Source organism: Columba livia, chromosome Z, assembly GCF_036013475.1.
Source record: "Columba livia isolate bColLiv1 breed racing homer chromosome Z, bColLiv1.pat.W.v2, whole genome shotgun sequence".
Lineage (NCBI taxonomy): Eukaryota > Metazoa > Chordata > Aves > Columbiformes > Columbidae > Columba > Columba livia.
In genome coordinates this window covers 32,704,079-32,718,599 of record NC_088642.1, presented here as the reverse complement: position 1 = coordinate 32,718,599, position 14,521 = coordinate 32,704,079, and the positions used below count along the sequence as shown (strand labels likewise).

At 40.2% G+C, this 14,521-nt stretch overlaps 1 protein-coding gene across 5 annotated transcripts in view; it reads left to right on the top strand.

Moving 5' to 3' along the window:
* Nucleotides 1-14,521, top strand: part of SNCAIP (synuclein alpha interacting protein) — a 93,313-nt gene that overhangs the window by 32,361 nt on the left and 46,431 nt on the right. For all 5 annotated transcript variants that reach the window (XM_065045318.1, XM_065045321.1, XM_065045320.1 and 2 more), the window contains exons 2-3: nucleotides 4,365-4,467; nucleotides 12,846-12,918. In XM_065045318.1, coding sequence (XP_064901390.1) covers nucleotides 4,411-4,467; nucleotides 12,846-12,918 — 130 coding nt within the window. In that variant the 5' untranslated portion in view covers nucleotides 4,365-4,410. The remainder of the gene's footprint in view (nucleotides 1-4,364; nucleotides 4,468-12,845; nucleotides 12,919-14,521) is intronic.

The following is a 14,521-nucleotide window of genomic DNA, read 5'->3' as shown; positions in this document are numbered from 1 at the left end:
CTGTAAACATTAATTAGGTCACCCCTCAGTCTCCTCTTCTCCAGGCTAAAGACACCCAGGTCCCTCAGCCTTTCCTCATAAGGGAGATACTCTACTCCCTTCATCATCTTTGTTGCCCTACGCTGGACTCTCTCTCAAGCAGTTCCCTGTCCTTTTTGAACTGAGGGGCCCAGAACTGGACACAATATTCTAGATGTGGTCTTACCAGGGCAGAGTAGAGGGGAGGGAGAACCTCCCTCGATCTACTAACCACCCCCCTTCTAATACACCCCAGGATGCCGTTGGTCTTCCTGGCCACAAGGGCACAGTTCTGGCTCATGGTCATCTTGCTCTCCACCAGAACCTCCAGGTCCCTTTCCCCTATACTGCTCTCTAACAGGTCATTCCCCAACTTATACTGGAACCTGGGATTGTTCCTACCCAGATGTAAGACTCTAAACTTTCTCTTGTTATATTTCATTAAATTTTTCCCTGCTCAACTCTCCAGCCTGTCCAGGTCTCGCTGGATGGCAGCACAGCCTTCTGGCATGTCAGCCACTCCTCCCAGCTTGGTGTCATCAGCAAACTTGCTGACAGTGCACTCTATTCCTTCATCCAAATCCTTGAAGAATATATTGAATAATACTGGCCCCAGTACTGACTCTTGAGGCACTCCACTAGATACAGGCCTCCAACTAGACTCCGCCCCGTTGACCGCCCCGTTGACCGCCCCGTTGACCGCCCCGTTTCTGGCTTCCTCCCTTCAGCCAGTTCGTAGTCCACCTCATTACCCGCACTCCCTCAATTTAGCTGTGAGGACGCGGTGGGAGACTGTGTCAAATGCCTTACTCAAGTCAAGGTAGACCACGTCCACTGCTCTGCCATCATCCATCCATCTTGTTATGTCCTCATAAAAGTCAATGAAGTTGGTCAAGCACGACTTCCCTTTGGTGAAGCTGTGTTGACTGCCCCTAATGACCCTCTTACCCCCGATATGCCTTGAGATGGCACCAAGGGTAAGTCTTTCCATGAGTTTCCCAGGGAATCCATTGCTTGCAGTTACAACTTTGGTTGTAATTATTTTACCTTGAATTTGACCAGTTGTGCTTATTGTATGCTTGTGAATGTGATTCAGATTGTTTATATTTCTGGTAGTAGTCTGGATTCAGCCCTTGCAAAGGTTTCAAAATGCCCACTACTCTGAATACTATCCTTAGCATATGGTTTGCATTATACCTGGTGCAGTTCTACTATGTTAAATTGTATCAAAAAAGTGCACCTCTTGAATCAGACTCCAAGTATAGTCATGGGAAATCTTACTTAGTCATAGTATTTGTCCTGAGTTGCTGTCCAGTTTTACCTCATCAAGATAAAAATGAAAATTGTATAATGAACAGTATGTGTGAGTCTCTTGCCCTTTCTGTATGTATAGCTGAACACTATCTTCAGAAAGAGAAGTTCTCCATAGAGAAAATGTGTTTGCTTTGGTTACCAACTTGCTTTTCAGCATTTGTGTGTTTTGTAGTCTTTATGTTTGGAGAAGACAGAAGACCACATTTTGGGGAAGTAATGTTGCAAGACTGGGAACTGATATGATGAGTTTTGTACATCTCTATGTGAAATGCAGTCCTTTCATCAGCTGTGGGTGGATGCAACATTTTTTTGCCTCAATGGCTTTTTGCAGTTTAGAATTTAAAAAGATATTTGAAAGGCTGAGATAGTTTAGTTCTAAAATCCTGAGATATGTGGTGACCAGGACTAGAAGTTCTTTTATTAATGCTGTGGAGTTTTTTTTACCTGAATAAATCAGCTTTAATGCAAAATAAAATTATTAGGTGAATTCTTGATTCTGGCTTATTATGTGACCTGTCTAGCTTTAATTATCTCTCCCATTGATTTTTAAACATACTGGGTGAGGGTTTTTTTAATCCATTTAATTTGAGTGAAAAACTGAAACTCAGAGAAGCTGTAGTTTCTTTTTAGGCTGTTGGTATGTGATATAGTCCATATATGTCTTTAACCTTTAAACTTTATATTTTAATTCTCATTAATTTATATTTCAATTTGCATTCTTACTTCATACATCTATCACCTCATGGAGTGATACTGGGTAGATTCTACAATCCTGTAATTTGTGTAGGTCAGTACGTATACAATTGGCATTTATCTTGCTTTTAAAACTGAATTAACAATTTGTTATAAGCTGGAATCAATAGTCACAGTGATAAATTGACAACTGGTCTTTACCTCTGTGGAGGGATGCTGTGATGGCTTGACCTTGGCCGGCTGTCAGATAGATGCCCACCCAGCCACTTTCTCATTCCCTCTCCTGAACAGGACAAGGAGAGAAAATAAGATTGAAAAGTTTATGGGTTGGGATCAAGATAAGGAGGTCACTCACCAATTACCATCATAGGCAAAACAGAGTCAGCCTGGAGATAATTAATTTAATTTATTTTCAATTAAAAATATAGTAGGATAGTTAAGAAAAACAAACAAACAAAATAACAAAAACTAAACCACTTTCTTCCCACCCCATCCTTCCCAGATTCAACTTCATTAGTTTGTTCTCACCTCCTCTGCCTCGGCTCTGTGCAGCACAGGGGGACAGGAAATGTGGACTCTGGTCAGCTGATCACATTATCTCTGCTGCTCCTTCCTTCTCACACTCTTTACCACTCCAGCATGAGGTCCACCTACAGGATACAATCTTTCATTACTATCTCCAGTGTGAGTCATTCCTGAAGTTCTTCACAAACTGCTCCAGTGTGGGTCCCTTTCAGGGGGTGGGGCCCTTCAGGAACAGACTGCCCCAGCCTGGGTCCCCTGTGGGGTCACAAGTCCCACCAGCAAACTTGTTCCAACCTGAGCTACTCTCTCCATGGGGCCACAGCTCCTGCCATGAGCCTGCTCCATCGTGGGTTTTCAATTGAGTCATAGGCTCCTTTGGGCATCCGTGTGCTGTGGTGTGGGGTTCTCACCAGGCTGCAGGTGGGTATCTGCTCCACCTTGGACCTCCATGGGCTGCAGGGGAACAGCCAGCCTCACCATGGGCTGCATGGGAATCTCTGCTCAGCCTTCTGGAGCGCCTCCTGCCCCTCCTTCTGCACTTACCTGGATGTCTGCAGGGCTGTTCATCACACATATTCTCAGTCCTCCCTTCAGGTGAAGTTACTGTTGTGCAGGGTTTTTTTCTCTTTATTAATTATGTTATCCCAGAGGCGCTCCCACTGACAGTGATTGCCTTGCCCTTGGCCCATGGTGGCTCTGTCAGACACAGGGGAAGCTTCTAGCAGCTTCTCAAAGAAGCCACCCTTGTAGCACCCCCACAACCAAAACCTTGCCATGCAAACTCAATGCAGGGACAGTGCCGTTTTCCTCAAGTAAGCTGTAATGTCAACCAAATGCAACACGTTAAAGCATAAACCTTAAAAAAGTATACTGAAACACGTTTATATTAAGAAAGCAAGAGCTGGTATGTGATAAAGAATCTGTAGACATGAATGTGTCATGCCTTTTCACAACAACTAATTCCTTTCATTGCAAGGATTTTGTCTGATTTTAGTGGTTGCCTTTAAGAATAAACTTAGAACTTGGGACTTCTGCAAAATGAAAAGCTTCCGATTAGTTTCATATTATAGCCACTTCTGTTTCCTTATTACAAGTTGGACTGAGGGTTTGTACTGTTTTTACCTCTTTATAGCCATCTCCTTTCTCACTGCTTCACTCAAGTCTAACAACCACAGTGAGACCCAATCGTAGGTAGCTGAGTTTGTTCTTACGTGCTGCCTTCCCCTCCAGTTTATCCTTCCCAGGAGTTTCTTCGTTCTCATATTGCAAGGAGCAGAAATATTGTAATACATTAAAGAAAACCAATGTACTTTATTTATTTATTTATTTATTTATTTATTTATTTATTTATTTACGATAGGATTTTGTTTCCTGTGCACAGCATAATTCTCAGTTCTTTTTTGCCTTGTTGAACAGAGGAAGACTATAGTACCAGAAGTTGCTGTGTTCAGACCAGTAAAGTGATAGCATCCTCAAGAGAAGATAGGTTATTAGCGCAGCTGTGGTTACAGGGTCATGAGGGTGCTCAGCAGCTTGGGTCTTCACACCTGTATTGAACTTCTGGAAGGACTAAGTGATGCTGAATCAAGTGTTTTTGACTTCAAGTGCCACCTAGCTATTCTCCCTAAAAATTGAAATGGCTTCTTCATGATATGCAGAGTAGAGATGGCAAATAATATTTAGATGTTAGGAATAAGTTATGAAAAACTTCACTGTACAAGTTAAGTGTTTTCAGTAATCTAACTACTGTATTTATCCATTTCTGTGTGGTTTTGACTCTTTAGTAGATAATACATTTATCTTTTCTTAATTAGGTTTTTACTACAGTGTTGACTCACCCAAAATGTCAATAGAAGAATAATGGAAGCCCCTGAATACCTTGATTTGGATGAAATAGATTTTAGTGATGATATATCGGTAAGTACAAGTCGTATTTTATTTGCTCAAATTGAGACTACCTTGGATATCTCAATCCGGATATAACAAACACTTTTGTTAGAAGCCACATTCCTTTTTACCTCACATATAGGAATGTTTAAATAGATTGAATCTAGGATAAAATAAAGTGTTTTGTAAAGATAATGTCTAATAAGCTTGGCTTCATCTCCTTCAGGTAGTTAAAATAACTTGCAAATCAAATTAATGAATGAGTTTTATTTTTGAGTTGCTTAACTACTCTATTGTCTTGAATGAATTATATGCTCTCTGATGCTAGCTTTACACACCAAAATGATAAGTTTACCTTTTTTTTAATTGAATGTATTTCAGTTGTAAAAAACCTCATGCCTCTCTCTCCTCTGAATTGTTCCTTTTTAATGTAAATAGTAACTTTGCCCTTTCCATCCCTAGCCATCTCCAAATACAGCAAGATTTTATCAATATGTGTGTTGTAGCTACCTGTGACATAGTTAAGTACAGAAGGAGACAGAAAAAATTCCAGGGATTCATAGAGCACTTATCCGTAGTGTCGCAACTAAAACAACTCCACCTGTAATTGCAAGCAAAAATGCTGGTCATCTACATTGTCAGTGGTTCTTAAAGGAAGCACTGATGCAATATATTCTATTCCTCATAATAATACTCCTACTGCCAGTGTTTCTGCTTTTTGTGCAATGAAGTTGCTAATAAGTTAAATGTCTGATTAACAATGGACTTGAACACGTAAATTAAATACACTATAAGAAAATAATTAATTCAGTTTTTAGATCAAAGGAAGTGTGCCACCATCTCCTTCCACTTTTTTTTCATAATTTTATAGTTGTTTTTTGTTTGGTTGGTTGTTTTTTTCTTTTTTTTTTTTTTTGTTTTGCTTTGTTTTACAAAGGTCTTGGTTTTCCACTTTGCAATTGGGACTTTGATTCATTTTAAAACATTCCAGATGCCTTATGTGCAGAAAGATTCCTTTTGGAGAGGATTGTATTTTTACTTATTGTAACACTGAATTTTTATTAAAGAAGAGTATGGCAAATGCCCAAAAAATTACAAGACAATGAGCCAATCTTGAGTGAATACCTTATTCTAGGCAACTTTCTTTTTACTATGGTTATATGAGTTATATGCCAGATCGTGTCCTGGTATCTGTTTCTATACTCAGTTCTGTGAAACTGTAAAACATAATAGATGTAACCTCTCCATGTCTCTCCCATTGTGGCTGTTGCTGCATACTGGTGGGTTAGGTTACTCACTTTTCCGCTGAACAGCTCAAGCTGCCTGCTTTAATAGGCCGTTCTTTCATTGGACGCCGAACCTTGTATAAAAAAACCAGCACAAATTATAGAGGTAGCAGTTTTACTTCTTGCTTTAGCAGGTAAGAAAACAAAGGATCTGTTGCCAGAATCCAGATTAGCAAGCAAATTCATGGTCATTCTGCTGCTCTACTTGTATCTCACCGTATACAATTTAGAGATACCTGACCATCACATTTGATCATTAGCCTCCCATGGAAAAAGTAGCTGCACAGCATCAATGTTAGCAATTTATATTGTTTCTGTTAGCCCTCTGGTTCTAATCTAGTGCGGAAAAGTACTGACTAAAAATAATGGCAGCAAGAAGGCTGTTAAAATGAAGCAGTTACAAATGTTCCTGAGTTAGAAAGTCACTGTGTATAGTCCGGACTGCTGTAGATATTTCAAACACAATGACAAAAATAGACATAGAAAACAGACAGGAATTTGTTTTAAAAGGCAAATAGACACTTGAGTAGCTTTGGTTTCTTTTATTTATTTTTTGTTGTTGTTGTATTTGTACATAAGAAGATGAGACTGTCCATTTCTCCAGAACCACCGACTCATAGAATATTTTCGGTCAAAAAAGACCCTCAGAGGTCATCTAGTTCCAACTCCCTTGCCATGGGCAGGGACATCTTTCACTAGATCAGATTGCTCAAAGCCCTGTTGTGCTGGGGTGGCCTTGGCTGGCTGTCAGGTGCCCACCAAGCTGCTCTATCATTCCCCCTCCATCAACAAGATAGAGAGAAACATATGGCAAAAAGCTCGTATGTCAAGATAAGGATAGGGAGATCACTCACCCATTACTATCACAGGTCAAATGGACTAGACTTGGGGATATTAATTTTAATTTATTGCCTATGAAATAGTATAAGATAATGAGAAATAAGAACAAATCTAAAACCACCTTCCCCCACCCCTCCCTTCTTCCAAGCCTCAACTTCACTGCTGACTTTTCTACCTCCCTGCACCAATGGGCACATGGGGAACAGGGTGAAGGGGGGTTGTGGTCAGTTCATAATGCTTCATCTCTGCTGCTCCTTCTTCCTCATACTGTTTTCCTGCTCCAGTGTGGGGTTCCTCCCATCAGTCACAGTCCTTCATGAACTTCCTCAGAGTGGATCCTTCCCGTGGACTGCAGTTCTGCAAAAACTTCTCCAGCATGAGTCCCTTCCACAGGGTGCAGTCCTTCAGAAATAGACTGCTGCAGTGTAAGTCCCTCATGGGGTCACAGGTCCTGCCAGAAAACCTGTTCTAGTGTGGGCTCCTGTATCCACAGTCCTGCCAAGGGAGTGCTCCAGCATAGGTTCTCCATAAGGTCACAGCTTCCTCCCTGCTGTTGCATATCCAGCTGCTCTGGCATGAGGTCCTTCATGAGCTGCAGAGTTGATATCTGCTTCACTGTGGTCTTTTCCATGGGCTTCAGAGGAATCTCTACTCCAATACCTGGAGCATCTCCTCCTTCCTCAATGACTTGATATCTGCACAGTTGTTTCTCTGACATGTTCTCATTCCTCTCTCACAGATGATGTTATGCAGTGGTTTTTGCCCTTTCTTAATTATGTTATCTCAGAAACACTATCAGTATTATTGATAGGCTCAGCTTTGGCCAGATAGGGGTCCATCTTGGGGTTGGTTGGAACTAGCTCTGTCCTGCATGGAGGCAGCTCTTGGTGTCTTCTCACAGAAGCCACTGCTGCAGTCCATCCCCCACTGGTTTGCCACATAAATTCAAAACAATCATCAATGATGGGCATCCATCACTTCCCTATGCAACGTGTTCCAGAGTCTCACCACCCTCATTGTAAAAAATTTCTTCTTTATATTCAGTTTGAATTGACCCTCTTTCAGTTGCCTCTTGTCCTGTCACTACAAGCTCTGATAAAGTGTCTTTCTTATAAGCCCCTTTCATATATTGAAAGGCTGCAAGAAGGTTTCCCTGCAGCTTTCTTTTCTCTAGGCTAAAAAACCCCAACTCTCTCTGCCTTTCTTCATAGCACAAGTGTTCTAGTCCTCTGACCACTTTCTGCACCCACTCAAAAGATTCCTGTTTTTCTTGTACTGGCGGCCCCAGACCTGCATGCAATACTTTAGGTGAGCTCTCCCAAGAGTGGAGTCAAGGGGGAGAATCACCTCCCTCACCCTGCTGGCCATACTTCTTTTTCTGCAGCCCAGGATACAATTTGCATTCTGGTCTGCAAATGCATGTTGGCAGCTTCCTGTCCAATTTTTCATCTACCAGGATTCCCAAGTCTTTCTGTGCAGGGCTGCTCCCAGTCCCCCAGTCTGTACTGATACTGGCAGTTGCCGAGACCCAGCTGCAGGACCTTGGTCCTGTTGAACTTCATGAGGTTTGCATGGGACCATTCCTCAAGCCTGTCAAGGTTCCTCTGGATAGCATCCCTTCCCTCAAGTGAAAAAACTATACCACACAGCTTGGTGTCATGTGAAAACTTTCTGAGGATGCAGTCAATCCCACTGTCATTGTCACTAATGAAGATATTAAATAGTATTTGTCCCAGTATGCACTCATGAGGTACACTGCTCTTTACTGGTTTCCACTTGGAGACTGAGCCATTGACTGTAACTCATTGGACATGGCCAATTTCTTATCCATCTAGCCATCCATGGATCAAACCCGTATCTTTCCAAATTAGAAGCAAGGATGTTGTGTGGGACAGTGCCAAAGGTCTTACAGAAGTTGAGGTAGATGATGTCCGTAGCTCTTGTCACTCCATTGTAGAAGGCCACTAGATTAGTCAGGCATGGTTTGTCCTTTGTGAAGCCATGTTGGCTGTCTCTAATCACCTCTCTGTCATCCATGTGTTTCAACATAACTTCCAGGAGTCTTACTTCCATGGTCTTACTGTTCACTGAAGTGAGGCTGACTGGTAGTTCCCAGGGTTCTCCTTTTTGCCATTGTTAAAAATGAATGTGATATTCCCTTTTCTCCAGTTACTGAAGATCTGACTGTCATGACTTCAAATATGACTCAGAGGTACTTAGGAACTATATCTACCAGTTTCCTTAGGTCCCTGGAATGTAAATAAAATGCTTGTTTTGCAAACTAAAATGGTATGATTCCACATCCATCTGGTATAGTATACTTCAGTGTAGTTTAGACAGCAGAATGTTTCTGGGACTCTTGTTTACGTTAAACAAAAATAATATTTTGTCTGCCATGAAGTTAAGCAACCAAGCTGAATATTAGTATTTTCATTTATTTCTTAAGGAATAACTACTCATGGAAAGCAAGAAAAAGAAATTACAACCTTTAAGTTGCATTAAATAATAGATACACTATAAAATTAAAAGTGTGCTTTAAACTTCCCCCTTTTTCCCATCAGTACTCTTGATTTTGTCCATAAATTTCTTTGTGCTTGTAGGTCGTATGCTATTGCTATGGTTGCCTGAAGGTTTCCTATTCCTTTAATTAAAATGAAAGATCTCTATTGCACTGGCAAATTGTGCACATTGAAACTATTTTATTTCTTGGTTTACACAAATAATACCAAATGACCCAGTTGTAACCAGATCTCCTGGTGCTAGATATTTGTAAATAATTTGGAACTGAGTGAAGAGATTATTGCTTTGATCACTCAAACAGCTCTGTATGAATAAAAGCCTGGCTCATGGAGTCACTGCAGGACTGGGCCTAATTTGAAAGTCTGTGAAATGTCAGTGGAGTAAGTGAATTCAACCGTAAAATTAAGCAGCTGTTAAATTTGCCAGGTATTTTGAAGCAGCTTGTAAACCTTCTTCATGTCAATCCTCACCTGGCAGGGCAGGTGTAAACTATGTGTGGTCAGGAGTGTGGCAGATCTCCTGTTCTCCAATTTACTAGGCACAGGGCACCTCTTGAGCCTGCTGTCACCTTTCCTTTGCTGTTGAAAGAGCAGGGTCACCCCATAGGCTCACACAGGTGTATAGGCAACACACAGCCAGACCTTGCCTGCTCAGTGACCAGGACTCCAGGGCCCAGCATGGGGGATCCTGCATAGCATAGACACAGTCACCAGGTGCAATGAGTTGATTTATTTCCCACCCAGCTGATGAACTCATTGATAATTCTCTTTTTTTTTCCCCTCTCTCTCTTTTCAGAGTGAAAAAAAATGCATTAATTCAAAGTCTGAAGTGCAGTTTTAAATCACAAATGTCTTGTATGATGAGAGAGGTTCTGTTTCCCCCTGAATTAATAGTGTCTGTTGAAGAAAATTGGGAATATCATGCATTTGTATGGAATACATGTTATTGCTTCTTGTCTTTTGTTTGCTGTTGATACTGTTCTTCCATCTTACAAAGTTCTTAAGGGGTTTCCTGAAATTCACTATTTCGGTTTTGACATAGGCATGCCTTAAATGCAGAAAAAGAACCCAAACCTCAAACAGTAATCAAAAATGCCATTACATGCTTTATCCGGGGAAGAGGCCCTCAGTTTTATTACTGAATTCCACTTATCAACTACAACACACTTTGACTAAATGCCAAAGATCACAGTAAGCGCTGACTAACAAAGCGAGCTTATGTGCTTAGCTCTCATATCGTCACTTATGGCTTTGGCCGTGGCCTTCGACACTGGTTGACTTGGTTACTCTGATGATGAAATGTGAGAAGTGAAGTTTAATTTTGCATGTAAAATAATTTAAAATTATTAAATGAAAAGTGCGAAATAATGAATTTTAAATGCCATTGAATACACGTTAAGTCTAATACTTTGTTCCAGGGAAGGGTTGCAGTCTCAACCTCTTTTGCCCTCTGTGTGTCCCTTGTGATACCAATAGTAACCCTGAAATTTTTAGTTGAAGAACAGCAGACAAACATTGCTAATGATCAGAGCTGAAGCTAGAGTATGAGAGAAAGTAGTTCTAGATGGAAGAGCTGGCAATGAATTGTACTTATGGTTGCAAAAGGTCTCCTTTAAAGAGTAATTTTATTTGCTTCCTGGACCAAAAAACAGTTGTCCATGTCTTGACCACAAAATACAGATGGCAAAAATGTAAGTGCACAGAAGTCTTTTGTAGGACAGAGGTGAGTGGGAGGAAATCTGTTAATGAAATCAAATCAATATAATTAAAATGTATAATCAAATTTCTAACATTTAGTAGATTTTTGGTGGTGGAAGGTAGTAACTGAATACATTTTAGTGCAATGTCGGAACAGAAAGAAAATCTGTTCTTCCATGAAAAAACGGGGGGGGGGGGGCGGGGAAAGAAGAAAAATTACTTTCTGTTTTTGAGGTTGCCTGACAAAACACATACCAGTGGAATACAAAAGGCCTCATTCTAATTGAATTACAAACTGTGTAATAGTTTAAACTGCACCAGCTGGTCTTACGAAGCTACCATATTCCTTGGAGACATGTTACTTGGATTCTCTTAAGAATCTTGCTAGACCAGCTCAACATTGCCTTCTGAGTCTTTGGGCTGAAATAGCAAGACATATAGCTTAACAGTTCAATCTTTATTAAACAATAACTAATGTGAAGCACAGCACATGGTGTTTGTACATGTACATGTTTAACATAACTGAATTTGTATTTAGTAGCATCTTTCTCCTTCTGCTCTATGTTGCTTTAGGTTGTCACATCCTGGAGCAATCACAGCCTTATAGACAACCCCTTGTTTAATGGAGATTGGAGTCACTGTGTAGTTCTGTGGAGTGCTGCTACACATTTTAATTAATAAGTTCAGTGTTTACCCTGGGAGTACTTATGAGTGATTCTTGTTGTTGTTGAGGTTTCTCAAAACATGTCTGAATCAGGTCAGCAAGGGAAAAAAGAAGGCATGGAAGGTTTTTGAGACTTACTAGAGTAACTAAAATGACTTGAGCTCAACAGTCTTAAACTTGCACCAAAGAAGTAAATTACTTCTACAGTTGGTCATGTGAGGTCAACTTTATTCTGAAGCAGATGGCCAGCTGGGCATTAGAAGCACATCAAACTTTGAATGATGAACTGTCACCAAAAAAACAGGACAATGTATGACTGTTACTTTTTTGTGTGGAAAGCTCGTGGTATTTTATGTAGTTGTTTTGCTTAATTGATCAATAGCTCACCAGCTAAAAATATCTGTTTCTTTGAAAATATACAGTGTTTACATATTCTTTAACAATTTTCAGTTGTGCTAATCCAAAATGCTTTTTTCTGTTTTGGTTTCCAAAATGCTGTTTTTAATAGGCTTTTTTATATGAGCAAAGCCATTGATCTTTCACAGACATAATGATTTTCATTTATTTACATGAAGATTCATGTAACATTTAAGCATTTGATTAAGGAAGACTTTCTATTAACTAACTTAACTTTTGTGTGTCAAAATGTGTAGTTTTATAACGCTGGATCATGTGTCTTACCAAGGGTATTCCACAAGGTTATAAGAAAAATATTTCTGTTTAGTGAAATACATACGTCATCCCTGTTTTTTTCCTTTTTAATGCTGAATTCAGAAAATAAAATCCTGATTAATATCAGGCATATCCTGTCACATCCAAGTAATAAGTTTGGTGTAGTAAAACCTAGGTTAAAGGAATAAGCCTGTTGTCTGATATCTGTATGTACATGTGTCCTGCTCTGAAATCAGATCTTGACAGTGCAAATATTCTGTGTTGCTTTTATATATTTGTTTGTGAAAGCTTGAATTCTAATTTTTAACCATGAAGTATCTTGCAGTAAAATCACCATAATAGATGCCTGGATGGGCAAAGTGTGACTCTCAATGCTTACTGTGAAGCCTAGATCTATTCTCATCTTTGATATATCTTGCATTCCACGGAAAGGATGGATATATAAATGTATTTGTGACTTGAATAATGATGATCTGCAGGAAGGAAAAATATGAGATGGGGAGATGGATTGCTGTAGTTTTTAAAGTCTGTTTGATACCCTTCAAGGTGGGACACAAAAGCAGATGCCATCTGCTTTTCTCATGCAACCTGAGAGGACTATCAGACTGCCAGAAGTACCCTTGGCTTGGTAGGTTTAGTCTGTGCCCATGACATCAGGACCTCTTGAAAATCTTACTTTTTATCTTTTTAAATTAATTGCTTCATATACATTTTTTTCCTTTTTTACAGTATTCTGTAACTTCTCTCAAGACCATCCCAGAATTATGTAGAAGGTGTGATTCACAAAATGAAGATAGATCAGGTATGATACCCACTTCTGTCCACCCATCATTTTCTAGGCTGCTTTTTATCATGTTCAACTTGGCAACAATAGCTTCTTGGCAGTGGTCTGTTGTTTTGTTTTCTCTCATTTTTGTACAGCTTTCTGGAAACATTCCTTTTTTTTTTTTTTTTTTTTTCAACAGATGTTAGTTCATTATAAGGAAAAAAAGTTCCAAAAAAGGATTTGGCTGTATACAGATAAATGTAGGGCTTCATCTCAGCAGCTCCAAACCACAGTATATGCAACAATTTACTTGAAAACCCGAGAAACCATTGGTGACAAGACGTAATAATGTAGGCGCCAATGAAAAAATGTTGGATACATTTACTACCCATATGGCCACGACCAGTTTGAGGGATGATGTTTTGCCAGAGTCTGAAACTGTATCAAGGATGCTACATGATAGAATCTACTCTAAGGCATACTGTAATAGTTAAGATTAAAGCCGAGTTTTTTAGTTTAATGGTGTAAACTAAATGAAGAATCATGGCATATAGATGAGAACCAGCTGGAGACCTTCCCCCTTTCCCCCTGACAAAAAGTGCATTCAGTGTTGTTTTTCACTCTGTAAATCAGATTAATCTGCTTTTGTTTTTCTCTTCCTGATGGAGGAGAAATGAATTGGTGAGAGGAGCATTTTTGTTGAGCTATGAAAAGTTTATTGTGTTTTCTGATGTTTTAATTGAACTTTTTTTAATGTTGTTTCATCAAATACTTTTATAACAGAAATGGGAGACCTGGAATTTGTTGGATGATAGAGGGCTTTAAGAATTGTGCTATACTTTGGCAGCTTTTATTTCTGTATTGCCTTTCAGGGAGTTGTAAATTTCCGAGGTATGTAACTAAGTTGAAACTTTCCGATAGCTACTTCTGCCACAGTCATTAAAGGCCAGATCATCACAGCTGTATACCACTGCCTGTGGCAATAAAGGGAAACAAAGCTCTCCTTACCATACCTGCTTCTTCCCATGTTACTGCCTGCGCAGGGCACAGCAGTGATTGTGCACACAGTATTATTACCTCCTGCAAGCAGAGGCAGGGAAGAAATGGAAAGGGAGAGGGCCCGTGATTCACCCCCCTCAATTTGCCCTGTCTCATTCTACCCCAGTCTTTCCCCTGTCTTCCCCCATCCTCCACTGTTCTCCCCTCCTTATTCCCCTCATCCCCCCCTATTATATACCATTCTGTCCTCACCCTGCCTTGCCCCATCCCATTTCTTCTCTCTTCTTCCTGCCTCTTTTCCTCAGGCCTTTCTTCCTCATTTCTTCCCCTTTGTCCCCTCTCGCTCCATCTTCTTCACCTCTCCTTCCCTTCTTCTTACTCATTCTTGCCCCTGTTATCCCCACTCTCTACATCCTACCATTCTCACCCCATTTCTCTTTGCCATTCTTTTCCCTATTCTTCCCTTATTCCTCTTCCTTACTTCTCTCCTCCTGCCATCTTTCTCCCCCACTTCTTCCCCCTTCTACTCATTCTTCCCTGTCATTCCTTCCAACATTCATCCCCCATTCTTCCCCCATTCCTCATCCCATTCTTCTTTCCCCATTTCTCCCACTGTTTTCCCACCTATGCTACCTACCAT